The 16,757-nt window shown below is 40.8% G+C and overlaps 1 protein-coding gene and 1 pseudogene across 1 annotated transcript; one reads left to right on the forward strand and one right to left on the reverse strand.

Annotated features, from left to right (window-relative positions):
- The first annotated feature begins 6,925 nt into the window (after positions 1-6,925).
- On the forward strand, positions 6,926-7,411 carry LOC148013799 (pentatricopeptide repeat-containing protein At4g25270, chloroplastic-like). Its single transcript, XM_087667924.1, has one exon. The coding sequence runs from the start codon at positions 6,926-6,928 to the stop codon at positions 7,409-7,411; it is 486 nt and encodes a 161-aa protein (XP_087524050.1).
- Positions 7,412-10,909: 3,498 nt separating this feature from the next.
- LOC148013800 (uncharacterized) lies at positions 10,910-11,895 on the reverse strand (annotated as a pseudogene).
- Between the last annotated feature and the right edge of the window lie 4,862 nt (positions 11,896-16,757).

Consider the following 16,757-nt stretch of genomic DNA (forward strand, 5'->3'; position numbering starts at 1 on the left):
TCCTTGATGAGGAAAGGTCCTTCCCATCTAACTCGAAACCTGGTTTGAAAAGTGGAGTCCATGCTACTGTCATATTTTATAACTAGCATTCTCCCTACAAGATTCTTCTTCTTCAACTGTGTATTGAACCATTCCCTTCTCTTCACAATATATTTTTCATAATAATCCATTGCTTTATTGCCTATCCAACTGTAGGGTATGCAACTTCAGTCCTTTGTCAGCTCCCAATTCTATTTGATCTAATTGATGCTTTCTTGCAAACTCCATCATAGGGAACATGACATTCATAGGTAATAATTCATCTTGACCATATACTAACTAAAAAGGAGTGAATCCTATACTTGTCTTTTGCATTATTCTACAAGCCCACAAAGCTTGATGTAGATAATTGTCCCAATCTTTAGGATGATCTTCTACCATCTTAAAGAGAATCTTTAATAATGTTCCATTGAATGCTTCCACCAATCCGTTGCATTGAGGGTAATAAGGAGTAGCAAATGTGTGTTTCAAGTCTAGTTTTCCTGTTAATTCTCTCAATAGCTTATTTTTGAAACCAAGACCTTAATCTGTCACTATTTCTAGTAGTATTCCAAATCTGCAGCATATGTCCTCTATGAGGAATTGAGTTACATCCTCTTTCTTGCAATTCCTTGTAGCCTTAGCTTCAGGCCATTTGGTCATATAATCAATTGCAGTAAGGATGTAAGACTTTCCTATTTTTGTACTAGGCCAAGGTCCAATAAAATCCAAACCCCACTTCTCAAATGGTCCATAGGCAACAATGGCTTTAGCAGGTTTTGGAGTTAGTACCCTTTTTGCATATGATTGGAAAGCATGACAACTTTTACACCAATGAGCATCAGTGCTAAGACTAGGCCAAGTAAGTCCTATTGGTAGAATTTTCCTTTTAGTAAGCTCAAAACCAAAATGACCACCACATGCTTCCTCATGACATGAAGATAAGCAAGCAAGAATCTCAAAACCATCCAGCACCCTTCTCAATACACTACCAATCCCCTTCATGTGTACAACTGATCATTTATGAGCACATATGCATGTCATACCTTTTGTATTTATCAGCCAATGAATTTAACTCCCCAATTTTTAGAAACTCTTCAATAGGTGAAGGCTTTCCTACTCTCATATCTAGGATTATCCACCCTCATGGAAACAACATACTGGGAAAGAGCATCTTCAACCACTTCATGAGCTCTACGGTTGTTATCCCTACCAATATGCCAAATTTCAAAAAATTTCAACTGCCTCATGAGGCCCTTTATCTTAAAAAACCATTCCTTCAAAATATCTTTATTGTCTTTCCAAACATTTTGAACCTGTCTGACCACCAACATAGCATCTCATTTTGCAACTATCTTCCTATATCCCATCTGAATACATTGTTTCAGGCCAGCATGTAAACTTGCATATTTAGCTTCATTGTTACTTTTTATCTCTTTACTTTCTTGACTTTGAGAAAATACTTCTCCATTTTTAGCGTCCATAATGACAAAAACCAGTCCTCCCTTTTTTAGCACTCTTCTGTAACTGCCATCAAAAAACAAGGTAGCATCTTTATCCTTCATCTCCTCATGAATTTGTGGAAGAAAAATTAGTTTTCATCTTATAACAGTTGCACTTTCAACATGTTCTTTATAAGTCAAAATATTAGATAAGATAGCTCTTACAGTATCCTCCTTCAAATATGTAAATTCAAATTCTTGCAAAGCCAACAGTCACTTAGTAACTCTTAGAGCATTTTCACCAAATCAAAAATTTAACCTGAAGCAACTAAGAACTCGTAAGTACTACAAATGGTTTTGAATCAAGTACGATTTCCATCTTTGAACTGCATATACCAACCCCATACCAACAATTATTCTTCCATCCAAGCTTTTTCAGTCACTCCAATGGATCTACTTATATAAAACACAGGCCTCATATAAGACATCCCCTTTCTCTTCTGCATTAAAATGGCTCCCACTGCATTTTTTCCAACACTGATGGTAATGCAGTTTGGAGGCATAACAACTGGCAAAGTGCTTAACTTTTCTTTAATCTACAAGAATGCATCCTCTTCAATTTGCATCCAAACTAAAGGAGCCCTTTGAGTTGCTTTCTGTAAAGGATATACATACTCAGCTAGAACATGGAATGATCTTGATAAATACCTCAACTTTTGAACAATCTCATCAGTTATTTTACAAATTTTGGAGAATCCATAAGAAGTAAAGCCTAAACTTTACTAGGTTCAAGTGAAATACCATTAGCAGACACTTCATGACCCAAGAGTATCACTCTAGTTCTTGCTATTTTACATTAATCAAGGTTTAGCTGATCGCCATCTTCATCAAGTCTGTAGAAAACTTCATTAAGTTTTTGAGAGTGTAATGCCCTTAAGTTGTACATACAAAAGTTGTCCATAAACAACTGCAAAGATTTCCTAATGAAAGGGGCAAATATCTAGCTAACCCATATTGAAAAGCTATTGTATGCATTCATTAGACCAAAAGGAATTACTCTATAGCAAAAGCATCCCCACAGGGTAATAAATGTTGTTTTCTTCTAATCTTCTTCTACTATTCTGATCTAGAAATATCCAGAGTATACATCGCACACACTGTAAAATTCATGGCCAGCCACTTGATTCAAGATCTCATCATGAAACGGAAGAGGATAGTAGTCCCTCTTAGTCGCTACATTAAGAGGCTTGAAATCAATATATTATCTCCACTTTCCATTCTTCTTTGGCTTGATGTACTTAAAGTTGAAATTTAGAAGTTGCTTGATGCGAGATCGTCCCAAAATTAAAGGATATGCCCCAAGTTTTGCAGGGATAACATGGAAATCCAAACATGCTCTTTGTCCTCCAATGTTGATTTCCAAGTTCTTAATGACTCCCAAACATTTCATTTTTTAGCTATATTTGCCATTTTAACCTTAAATAGTTCCCTATCATTTTAAGGTGCATTTGTAGCATTATTTCTTCAGTGATTACACAAACTTGCACACCACCATCAACATAAACTCAATCAATTTTCCTTACATGTATCCATGCATCCATTATAGGTATAGTGTCTTTCACATTTGATAGGTATACCACTCCAACATGCCCAGTTTGGGTTTTTCCTTTCCTATTGCTAACCAATCCATGCTATTGCTTCCTTAGAGATGAGTTCATATGCAACATCTGACCATATGTAATGTCAGCCTTCCTACCTTTTAAATCCTCAAGCAAGTTGTAAGGAACTTGATTGACTCCCAAAGCAAAGTCCCCCATTTGAATCTTCCTTCGTTGTCTAGCTTTTTTGCTGGTTTTTGGATCATCTACAACCTCTTTTTCCCTTTTTAATCCTTGTTGCCCTTTAAGTTTCAGTTTCAATATCCCTCTCTCTAGCTCTTTTATTAGCTAAAACATTTGCATTTTCCCCATCATCAGACATGTTAGATTCATACACGATGTGCCTTAACCAGGTCTTCTTTCCAAATTTTGCCTAGTTGTTCAAGTGCCCTTTGTTCATGTTGAGGTCTAGCATCTTGCCTAGCATTTTGTTGTCGCATGGGATACATCTCCCCTCCTATTCTTCTTGGATAAGGGCAATTGGGAGAAATATGACCTCTCTCCTTGCAATCGAAGCATTCAAAGTTTTCCCATCTATTTCTTGGAGGTCCTCTAAATCTAGGTTGCATTTGAGGTTGCCTTGCATGCAATAAGCTCATATTTAAATTCAAATTTGCCAACTATTCTTGCAGTTTACTAATCACATCATCATCAAGCTTCCTATGGCCTTGTTGAGTCCCATTCTCCGCTCTTTCAAATTCCCCATGAAGATTCGCAGCTTGCTTTCCTACATTTCCTCCAATAGTGTCAACCTAATTAGGCCATAAAAATGTATGCACAACAATACCTCTTAATTGATCTGACCTCAATTGTATTTTCCTTTGCTTTTCTTTGGCTATTTTGACTTCATCTTCATATGTATTAGGGTCTTTCCACCCCAACTTATGATCAAATTCTTCTATTTACAAGTTTTTTACCTAAATACAATTAGACTAAAAAGTCACATATTGAATATAATTTCAATAGTATAAAACTTTGATATAAAAAATTCAGTAGCATAAAATTTATATTTCAAAGTCACATTTTGAATATAATTTCAATAGTATAAAAATTTGATATAAAAAATTCAATAGTATAAAAAGTCGCATTTTGGATATAATTTCAATAATATAAAACTTTTTTTAATCTTTAATAAGGTCTTCATTTTTCCAAATACACAATGCAAAGACAATAGCTATTATACATTTTGTTAATTGTAGTTTTCTATATTAGGAGGAAAAACTTTCTAAGAAAGAGGGCTACTTTTTATTCATAAGATCCAAGCATTTAAATATATTTAATTCACAAAGTCTCAATCCACTATGTCTCACATGAAGACATATATATATATATATATATATATATATGATATTCTTAGCTAGAAATTATTTTTTATGTCTTCTCTCTCATAAAAAACTACACACACACACACACACACACACTCTCTCTCTCTCTCTCTCTCTCTCTCTCTCTCTCTCTCTCTCTCTCTCGTTCACGATAATGTTTTTATCAATGCAGAATTGTCTTATGCTTGGAGTGGAGCTTCAAGGCCAAGGGTATATTGAATGAGGAGAGAGCATACACATTGGCATCCTCAAAGCTAAATGAGATACATTGTGTAAGGATACCGAAAACCATGGAGAGTTTTGACAAGAAAATTCAAATGTTGATGGGCATGCGTGAATACTCAGGTAAGTTGCTCGTGAATATATATGTGCATCACGTGGGTTCAAAATAAAATATTTTTACATACGAAAGGGTGTAATATGAAGGGGTTATTTACAAATTGAATAGAAAATGGTTATGTTTTATTCAGGAAACAATCACATATTGTGGAGTGCTCTGTTTAGCCTGAAACACTCTCCCTCCACTCGGTAGAGAAACCTCTCTTTATTGTTCTCGTTTGTTACATCAAGATCCTAATGGTTGGCTACTACATCAAGAAAGGTGTTGCCATGAACTGATCTAGCCTAGGTGGAGTTAGTTACAGTTTCCTCCTCCACACCTCCCCCCTAAAAACAAAGGATGCTTCCAGGAGTTAGTAATGTAACCTATACAATGGGCAGTTTACAGGGCTTGATTATGATTGCATGGGCCATAGTTAGTGACTGATTTGATAGTTGCTGCAAACGATATGTATTTGTGTGTATGCGCTGTAGGACTTTGTATGGGCCTACCCATCGATGTAGAAGGGATTCACTGAGCCCTTTGCGACGCGATGGAAAATGGACCATGACCATATCTCTTGAAGCGTATTCCACTGGATGCCGTCCTTGGTCGTAGTCGCGTTTCTGACGTTGTTGAGCCATGTGGAGGTTATGATGTATTGCTCTGTGTAGGATGGGCTATCGTTGTTGAAGGTCCAACCACTAATGAGATGCTTTGGCTTGAGTTGGGGCCACTTGAAGAGAGTTCAAATCAGGTGGAAGTCGCGGATCCCGCCCATAAAGCACTCGAAATGGGCTGACCTTTGTCGAGGCTTGGATTGATGTGTTGTATGCGTGAATTGCGAATGGAAGCACCTGATCCCAATCCTGATGTAAGGGGTTGAAAAATGCAGCTATTACCTGCTTGATTGTTCTATTTAATCTCTCTGTTAGGCCATTCCTCTGTGGATGGTAAGGTGAAGTGAACAATTGTTCGACGCCTAAACTTTGGGTCAATATTTTGAGGACCTCACTGGTGAATTGAGGGCCTTTGTCACATAATAGTTGTTGTGGGCAGCCATGACTGAAAATCAGCTTCTCCAACAATGCGGCAGCTATTGTGGAAGTTGAGGCATTGGGTAGTGCAACTGCTTCACACCATCGAGTCAGGTACTCAGTGATGACGAGTATGTGCTTGTTTCCAGTAATGGACGTAGGGAATGGACCCATCAGGTCCCACCCAACCAGCTCAAATGGCTCATTGACATGTATGGAGGATAGAAAACCAACATTTTGTGGTGACGATTTGATGCTCTGGCATACAGGGCATTCCTGTAGATGTTGTGACACTGATTTCTGCATCCCTGTCCAGTAATAATGTAGCTTGAGCTTGTGCAATATTTTGTGAAAACCCAGGTGTCCTGAGAGAGGATGGTTATGATAAAATTCCAAGTATGGGCCCTGTAATGTTTGAGGCACAAAGATGCGGGGTTGTTGATTGTTGGCCACATAGTGTAGGACATTGTTGATCACTACAAACGTGCGCTGAGCAGTGTGGGGCTGAGGCGAGGTTACCTGTAAAATGAGTTGTTTGATGATGGGGTCGTTGTCGTACTACTGTGCATCGAGGTGTGGAATCCACCAAAAAGTTGTGTGTGTGACATTTGTTACTTTGTACATACTTAGTCGTTGTGTTTGCATTTTTGTTCTGCGTGGGTAGTATAGTGAAGAGGGGTTAGGTGCAAGAGGAACTTATCTGTAATGCTCTTGGTGACATGTATGCTAAATGTGGCTTCTTAGCAGAAGCACATTACATGTTTGAAAGGCTGCCACTGCGGAATTCTATTTCATGGAATGCATTGATTACAAGGTATGTAGAACATGGGCTTGTGAGGAAGTACTAAACTGTTTCAAAGAGATGCAGTTCAAAGGTATGCTTGCAGAAGCTGTTACACTTGTTCTTTGTATAAAGGCTTGTGGCGATAGAGCAACTTTGGAATCAGGCTGAGAAATAAACACTGAAATAGTGAAAATTGGGTTGGAAAGATGTCTTCATCCAGGCAGCACACTGGTGGATATGTATGCCAAATGTGGGAGCTTGCTTGATGTTTAGCACACGTTTGACTGCCTGCCACAATGCAATGAGTATTCTTGGAGTTCCCTTATCCTTGGCTATGTTGACATGGGGGATTTATCACATGCTTTCCAGGTCTTCCTGAAAATGCAAGATGACTGTGTTCAACCAAACAGTTACACATTCGTTGCCCTGTTCAAGGCTTGTGCACAGCAAAAAGATGTGGACATGGGCTGGGCATTATATGGTGAAATAGTTCGAAAGGGTTTGGAAATGGACCTCTTCATTAGTAGTACAATGGTTGATCTATATGCGAAATGTGGCTTGCTCATGGATGCACAACAAGTGTTTGATAATCTCCCAATCCGTGAAGTAGTTTTGTGGAATGCATTGTTTCCAAGGTATGCTGAGCATGGGCTTGCAGAAGAAGCACTCATGGGTATGATGAGTGCATTGGTAGACATGTACAGTAAAAGTGGCATGCTTGCAGAGGCACGGCTAATGTTTCACAAGATCCCATTACAGAATGTAGTCTCCTGGACGGTGCTGATCGCAGAATATGCAGAGCATGGGTATGGTGTGAGCAAGCATTAAGTTGTTATATGAGCAGATGGAGTCAGGAAAGGTTTCTCCAGTTCCTGCCACATTTTCTTGCACCTTGAAAGCATGTGGTAGTATAGGTGCTCTAGAAACAGGTCAAAAACTGTATGCCGAGATTGCCAAAAGAGGCTTGGAAATGGATTGTTCTATGGCCAATACATTAATAGATACATACTGTAAATGTGGAGCAATTGTGGAAGGCCAGTATATGTTTAGAAAGCTGCCTTCTAAAAATGGCATGGTCTCACTGATATGGAGAAGTGCTATCGACAGCGATAGGAGGACATGTATCTGTCAGAGGCTGAGCCTTTCCTTGAGCAATATGCCAAACGTAGTCTGGCTAATAGCAGACTGGTAGGATTCTACGCAATGGCTTGTCCACACTCTTTCAGAGTGGATTTTCAGCATATCAAAAATATTATTTGAGACAAACAGAGATTTGGAATACATCACCAGAAACGCAGCAACAGACGAGGCCGTCAGGATTATTGTGCTTTCTCCATCGAGTTTGGGGTGGTTCCACAAGCTGAGCTTGAAAGGCCCACCTCTAATAGATCAAATCAAGGAAAAGTCAAAATCAATGTCGAATGCTCTCTGACTGTAGCTCCAGAGTTCGGAAGGCAGAGTAGGAAGTAGAATAGGCATTACAGCAGAAGCATCAGTCCTAGTCCTGTTGGAGCCCACCATCAGATATAACGGGAGGCTAATTGATAGTGATAGATAAGGATCCTACAGGACATATCGTGAAAGATCACCTCCAAGACATTACAGAAACGGTCCGATAAAGAGATCTCCACCAAGAAGGAGAGGATTTACTTTGCTCATCCTCAGTGGAGGGCACAAATAGGGAGAAATTGTTAAATCCTGCTCTAGAAATACACAATACCTCTTGGTAGTTCGTGGTCCTGGGGTCGATAGTAGAAGATGTAAGAGAAGAAAATTGAGAGACTGCAGATGGCTTGATGGTCTTTGAAAGGGTATAGAAGCCTTAAGTTGGTGTTGCAACAATTCGATGACTATTCAAGCAGTGCTAGAAGATGAAAAATTGAAGATTGACTGTTGCACAGTAGAATGGAGCTTGTGTTGATTCCAAGTCTTAATCAACAATCATCCTCTGTGTCCTCAAGGAGGGAACTTTGATGGCAGCTCTGACTGAATCTTGGAGTTCTCATCCGTTAAAGAAATGCAAAAGGGCAAAACAAACCAACTTGTGTCAGTAAACCTGCATCTTCATCTCATGCTGGAATGAATACTTGTCCTTATTTTCCCCAAGAAAAGCTCGCCTACGTTTTTCTTCTCATGCTGACATGCAAGAAGAAGCTTCAAAGATCCATATGATCATTATAGCAGAAGGATCTACAAATGTTGCAGAATTAAATCAGGTGGCCTAAATCCAGTGGACTGATCGGAATGGAATTTATCTTATATTTTGTAAACATCTTGGCAGTAATACAATTGTTACTTGGAATCATTTTCTCGTCTTGCTTATTCACCTGATTGATCTTCTATCTTGAAATTCGTCAAGGTCCTCTGTGGTCGCAACTTTGCTTTCGAAAACCCTTCGACATCGTTCTGCTATATTGTCGCCATTTGGTCTATGTGGACTGGTAAGGCCAGGGGTGGGGGATTGAACTGAGCTGCCTGATATTCGGAATGGGAGAGACCATCAGCAATGAGATTTTGTGTTCCTTTACAATAGGTTAAAGTGAACTTATATTCCTGCAAGGCAAGTGACCATTTGAGTAATCTTCCTGGTGGATGTTGTTTGTGTATTAAAGAGACCAATGGTTGATGATCGGTCTCGACTTGGACCTTTGTGCCGTGTAGATAGGGGTGAAACTTGTGAAATGCCCACACAATGGCCAATAACTCCTTCTCAATTGTTGAATAGTTTTCTTCGGCCTTTGTAAGAGAGCGGCTAATGAACAAGATGGGGTGCCACCTCTGAAGATCATCCTGTTGTAATAAAACTGCCCCAATTCCCTGATTTGAAGCATCTGTTTGTAGCTTAAAAGGCTTTGAGAAATCTGGGTGAGCTAATAGAGCAGCTTCCTAAATGATTTGTTTAAGCCGGTTTGGTTGCATGCTGAAGTCCATTTGTATCGTATGCTTTTCTTCAAGAGTTGTTGGAGTGGATAGGTAATGGCAGCTAGGTTGGGGATGAAGCGTAGGGAGAAATTGGCCATGCCCAGGAAACTTTGGAGGGTTTTGACTGAGGATGGTGGAGGGTAGTTCGAGATTGCTGTGACTTTAGACGGATCCATCTGTATGCCATCTGCAGAGATCAAAAACCCCAATAATTTGAGCTGAGTACTACCCCATCGACATTTTTTAAATTGCAACTAAAGGTTATATTCCTTGATGCGCTTGAGCACCTGCTCTAAAATCTGTAGATATTGCTACCATGTCTGTGTGTAAATCAAGATGTCATCCAGATACACTAATACTACACCTTTGTCGATTAGATCATGAAAGATTGTGTTTGCTGTTCGCTGGAAAGTGCTTCCTGCATCAGATAATCCAAAGGGCATGCGAGTAAACTGAAATAGCCCCTTTTGAGTGCGGAATGCTATTTTGTGAGCTTCTTTCGGGTTCAATGGTACTGCCAATATCTAGAGGCCGGGTCGAGAGATGTGAAATATCTTGATTTACCTAGTTGATCCAGTAAATCATCTATCCTAGGAAGAGGATAAAGATCATGGACAGTGACTTTATTTAAGGGTTGGAAGTTGATGCAAAATCGATAAGTGTCGTCATCCTTGCGCACTAGATGGGGTCCAGAAATCCAATTACTATTAGATGGCACAATGATTCCTTTCTGAAGCATATCTGAAACTGCCTGGTCGATTCTTTCTTTTTCCAAAGGAGACCTTTTGAGAGATGCCATGCGTACAGGAGGGGAATGTCCTGTGTTGATTACATGTTGTGTGGGGAAATTAATTTGTGAGGGCTTGGCTCTTGTGTGATAAAGGGTGGGAAACTTCCTTAAAATATATTGAACATCATGCAAACGTGTGTGAGAGCTTTCTAATGTGACCTCTGTGTGAATGATCGTGGGGTTTATGTGTGAGCACATCAGTAATGGGATTGGAAGTGAAACTGGCAACACCAGCTGTTGAGTATCAAAATGTAATTGAGCCTTGGTCTTGACAAACCAATCACAGCCTAAAGTCATGGGAAACAACTGCTTAGGTAACACATAAAAAGAATGCTGAAAATTTTGCTGAGCTAAAGAGAAAGTACAATGAACTTGTGTATGAGAGTGATATACTTGTTGGTTATCGCCAAACAAGACCTGGATTGAAGGTGCTATGGTTGTGTGTAATCCTAACTCCTGAACTAACTGTTCACTAATGGATGAAATGCTACTGCCCGAGTCTAGAAGAACTTGATGAGATGTGTTATCTAAATGGGCTAAAGTTGAACACACCATGCGTCTGGAAGATGAGGTGGCTTGAATATGCGGGCGATGCTGTTCCTCTAGCACCCTACCTAGATGTTTTCTGGCAATTCGGCTAAGGCGGCAGCATCAACAAGTTGTACCTGAGCATTCTGGTGGTGTTGTTGCATATGAAGCTTCTTGCAATGCCACTTGATATGGCCATAGTTGTTGCAATAAAAACACTTTGGTCGTCCTTTGTCATCCCGTGTAGGTAATGCTCTCCGAGAATTGATTTAAGCATTCTAGATATCGATATCCATGGGTGTTGGAGTTGACTCCACCAGTTGCCTCTATGGATTTGGTTGAGGAACCATGGCCATTGGAGCATCAGTATTGGTTGAGGCCTTGATACGTTGTGCTATCTGAATGGTAGCATGAAAAGAGGTTGGGCCTTGATCCCGTACTCGCCTGGAAATGCCATGACGGAGGCGTGGCCAGAGGAAGAACAACTTCATGTCTTCTGACATTGTGGGGTCAGCTCACAGTAAAAGCTAATTCATTCTGACTACAAACTGAGCTACCGGCTCAAGCTGTTGTTGCCTCAAAGTGTTGAGCTACTGAAGTGTTGTCTGTGTAATATTTTGATGCGCAAAATTTTGTATCAGTAATGTTTTTAAGACTTGCCAATCACCTTTAATTTCTTCTTGCTACTGGATGAACCAAGTTGCAGCGACATTTTCCAACAGTGTTCGAATCTCCATGGCCTTCCGCTCATTAGATCATTGATGGTAGCTTGAAACATTCTCGAAATGATATAGCCACATCAACACATCTTTGGTCGGCAGCCCAGAGAATGGTTTGGGTCTGATTTTGGGATCGGGTTTGTGAAGGTGAGGAGCACTGGACGATAAGTAGTTGAGCAGGGTTTGGTTTGTGTGATTCACTACAGGAGCATGTTGAAGATGGCCTAAAACATGTGCTCCATCTGCACAGGTTCTGGTTGCACGGGTTGTGTTGTATCAAACTCCGGATGCATAAATGCATCTTCGTACACAGGTGAGAGAGCATATTGGCGTGGGGAGGCTGCACGACTCATGGTTGGGTGCTGAGAGAGTGGAAAATAAAGGCTCTACGTGAAGGAGACGTGAATAACAGGGTGCACTAGACGTGGCGAGCGATGCTCGTCGTCTCCACCAATGTGGAGTGCTCTGTTTAGCCTGAAACACTCTCCCTCCATTCAGCAGAGAAACCTCTCTTTATTGTTCTCGTTTGTTACATCAAGATCCTGATGGTTGGCTGCTACATCAAGAAAGGTGTTGCCGTGAACTGATCTAGCCTTGATGCGCAGATCGGATGCTGTACGCTCGCGTAGTGAATGCCGGAAGGTCCCCAAGAACAATAGAACTCTACTTTTTGCACAAATTACAAAATAGCAAGCTTTTAGCTTTTGAGTTTGCTTTAACACAAAAATAGGAATAAAGCTAATGGACGGTGCCCAAAGAGTCTGGCACACCCAATACAATGTCCAAATAGAAATAACATAATCGTGCGCCCATGTGCAAACAAAATAATAATAAATGATCAATGCCTCAATAAATAGGCATGACAAAATATAGACGTGGCGCCTATCAAAATATAATCCATAAATCGAATACTCGCTATCCTCCAATGCTTTCCTCCGCCACTGCTGCTATCTCTACACATCAACTGAAGCATTCACAATCGTTAGTAAAATAATACAATTAAACCGACAAAAGTGAATACCTAGCAGTCTTCAGCTACATAAATAAATCAACTGGTTAGAAATAAATCCTAACCTTAATTTATTATGAGTGCGCACTCAAAACTCATAAACGTTTATTAATTTAATATGCATTTTACGGAATCACCCGCTATGGAATCACCCATGTACACACTAAATTAATGAAACGCCCGAAAAGGACAGGCGTCCCCATCAACTTCTCGCACAAAGAATCCACTTTGTGTATGAGCCCTGGTCATCAAAGTTTACGGAATCCACCGTAAAACCTCACGGAATCCACCGTGAAAATATGCCTCCTGGCATCATACCCCCGGGGTGGGATAGCAATTGACCTCAATTGCTATTAGCTCAATGTGGAGCTAACAGAGTGGGGAAAGCATTTAAGTCTCTAGCATGCATCCATTGTGCTTCCTCTACAGGATGGTTCTTAAATTTAACTAGATATCTAGAATATCTTCGGCCAGTTCTAGTGGTCATAAAGTCAGTGTCTATGATAGCTTCCGGTTCAAGTATTTCAGTCTCTTCCTCTAACAAAGGTGGGTTTTCATAAACAGGGTGTACAGGTAATGGGCCTCTAAATGGTCTCAATAAACTAATGTGAAATGTGTTGTGAATTTTCCAGTGAGGTGGTAATTCTAACTTGAATGCATTGTTGTTCATGCTTTTTACCTTGTAATTTGTGCAAAAAGTAGAGTTCTATTATTCTTGGGGACCTTTCCGCATTCCCTACACGAGCGTACAACATCCGATCTGTGCACCAAGCCTACGTGGACTTAGTTAGAGTTTCCTCCTCCACGATATAAGGATATTTATAAATAGGTCTTAAACACACATTATGTAGAGGATATACATATAGTAACTTTTCCAAGTCTGAATATAGGTTATTCTCATTTGTCTATGGTATCTACATCATAAGTCCATTGCATTATTATTAAAGGACATAACTTTGATTTGAGCAAATGGAAATGCACTTTTTAAAGTTGGGTGAGATAAGAGACCTTTTGGACCATGTTATAAGATGGCAGATAGAGACTACTCTTGATTTGGAAGGTCTATTATATCATTCGAGTGAAACATTATTTGTTCTTCTAATATACACATGAGATAAAGAGAAAATATAGATAGCAAATTATTTGCACCATCTTCCATGATTTCAAGCTAGACGAAGATATAGAGTCACATAAGTCATCAAAGTTGGTAACATGGAGGCTTCTGTATAAGTAATTCATAGTATCCTTCTCTTATAGCATGTTTGTGATGTTATCTTACCAACCCATTCTCACTACAAGGGAATGGGGCAATAGCGACGCCGATTAGCGACGGCAGATGTCGGTGTCGCTATAGGCGTCGCAATTGGCGTCGCTATATGCGTCGCATTTGTGACGCAAATAGCGACGCCAATTGCGACGCCGCAGGGAAAAAAAGCGCGGCCGAAACCAGAGCGCCGTTTTCATTTTGTTTTCTTCGCCTTTTGAGAGCGAGAGCGAGGGCGAGAGTGAGGGAGAGAGCCAAGGCTTTGTGGGAGAAGAGGAGGAAGAGACTTGCCGCCGCCGCCGCCGCCGCTACCGCCACCGTCGTTGTTCGTGAAGGAGAGGAGGAGCCCTCGTTGCAAAGAGAAGCCGCCCACGCTCGCCATATCTCATTGGTGAGTCTCCCTCTCTCTTTCTTTTACTTGTTGAAGGTTTAAATCGTTCTCTTTTGTTTGTTTAGGAGAGGAAATGAAAGAGAAGGAGAGGGAGAGGGAGAGAGAGGGAGAGAAAGAGAGGGAGAGGGAGAGAAAGAGAGGGAGAGTGCATTCTCTCTCTCTCCCTTTTGCTTGTTTAATGTTTAAATTACTTTCTTCTTTGCTTGTTTAGGAGAGGAAACGAGAGAGTAAGAGAGAGGGAGAGGGAGAGGGAGAGGGAAAGAAAGAGAAAGAGAAATAGAGGGAGAGGGAGAGGGAGGGGGAGGAAATAGGAGAGGGAGAGAAAGAGAAAGAGAGGGAGAAGGAGGGAGAGTGCATTCTCTCTCTCCCTCCCTCTCCCTTTTGCTTGTTTAATGTTTGAATCACTTTATTTTTTACTTGTTTAGGAGAGGAAATGAGAGAGAAAGAGAGTGAGAGGGAGAGGAAGGGAAAGGAAATGAGAGAGGGATAGAAAGAGAAAGAGAGGGAGAGTGCATTGTATCTCTCCCTCTCCCTTTTGCTTGGAGGATGTTTAAATCACTTTATTTTTTGCTTGTTTAGGAAATGAGAGAGAAAGAGAGATAGAGAGGGAGAGGGAAAAAAAGAGAAAGAGAGGGAGAGGGAGAGGAAGAGGGAGAGGGAGGGGGAGGCGAAGGAAATGAGGGAGGGAGAGGGAGAGGGAGAGGGAGAGGGAGAGGGAGAAAGAGGGAGGGAGAGGGAGAGGGAGGGGGAGGGAGGAAATGAGAGAGGGAGAGAAAGAGAACGAGAGGGAGAGGGAGAGGGTGAGAGAAAGAGAACGAGAGGGAGAGGGAGAGGGTGAGAGAAAGAGAGGAAGAGAGGGAGAGGGAGAGAAAGAGAGGGAGAGGGAAGGGAAGAAAATTTAAGATAATATACGTATTGATAATGGTATGCAATGTGCTTTGCATACGGCCACGTACTTCATCAAAATGAACCCAAAATTATTGTTATAGAAAAAGAAACCCTTAAATTGAGTATAGGATAATTTCTCTCAGGTCTTATGACTATGAGTAGAATTGATTGAAATAAATTTTATTACTATAGTTATAAAATTTCATAGATGGCGCACATTAATTTTAAAATGGATTACTTATACTCAAAGCCGAGATATAACAAAAAATTATCTACTTGGACAAACAAATCGTTGAGCATGATACAAGGCCGAGATATAACATCGGAAAATCTCTCGACTACTATATACAATGCAAGGTTTATGGTCAACTTGCAACTTGACGTACATCTCCATAAAGCTATCCATTTAAGCCTTGTTTGCTGTAATGTAGATAAGATGGCAAACGAAGAAGGTCCTATTGTTCAAGACCGCGAGTCGTATCTTAATCAGCGTGTCCCATGTCCTTGCTCTCAATGCAAGTTGGCAATTAGACGAAAACGACGATTGTCTATAGAACACATACGACGATTTGGCGAGTTTCAATTTGAGATCATTGATCAGGCGATTGCACACTTTCAGCAAACGGTAATTTGAAGTTAGCATTTTTCATGCATTGTACTCTCAAGCTAATTGAAAACCATACACAATTAGATTGGGTCTTGTTGGTAAATTTTGTATCAAGGGGGGTGATGTCTCGACCCAAGGGGGAGTGCACCCTTTGCGGCCAATTAGAAGAGTTCGTGGACGTGCGATGGATGGATTGCAGGAGCCAATCGACCACTCGCAAGGCCCATCTATACCGTCAATGCCAGAGGAGACAGACAACCTTCCCGACTTGCCTACAATCTTGGAGCCTGAGATGGAGGCAATGATCGATGCATTGATTCCCATGGATGTTGAGACATCTGACCCGCTCAGAGAGGAAGTATCCATACCATTATATGATGGGTGCCGAGTATCTCGGTTGAAGACATTGCTTGTACTCTTAAGTGTACAAGCAAAATACGGTTGGAGCGATACGAGTGTGACTGAGTTATTCAGGTACCTTGCACACAGACTTCATTGTTTTTTTTTTAAACAGTATTATTGCAAACATGGATAGATTTTTCAAGGTGTTTTATGATTTTTTCAGGTTATTGAAATATCATATATTGCCACCTGCAAACACCATGCCTGAGTCTCGTGATGATGCACGACATGTTTTACGGAAGCTTGGCATGGACTACAACAACATCCATGCATGTATCAACGACTGCATATTGTTTCGAGATGAATACGAGAGTATGGAGACATGCCCAAAGTGTGGTGCTCACAGGTATCGACAGGACTTGCAAGGGCAAACCATCCCTCAAAAAGTCCTCAGACACTTTCCGCTCATCCCCCGCATAAACCACATGTTTCGCACGTCTGCCATGGCAAGCTTGACAACGTGGCATTTGCAGAATAGGTCCACGGATGGAGTTCAACGAATATCAGCAGATTCGCGCGCATGGAGCCACATTGACTCTACCTTCCCAGGCTTTGCGCGAGAGCCAAGGAATCTTCGGCTCGGTCTCGCCATGGATAGTGTGAACCCATTCGGTCTGCGCTCGACTTCTTACAGTGTGTGGCCTATAGTGCTTG

This window comes from Lygodium microphyllum, chromosome 26 (assembly GCF_053477565.2).
Source record: "Lygodium microphyllum isolate KBCC chromosome 26, Lygodium_microphyllum_v1.1.10, whole genome shotgun sequence".
Classification (NCBI taxonomy): Eukaryota; Viridiplantae; Streptophyta; class Polypodiopsida; order Schizaeales; family Lygodiaceae; genus Lygodium; species Lygodium microphyllum.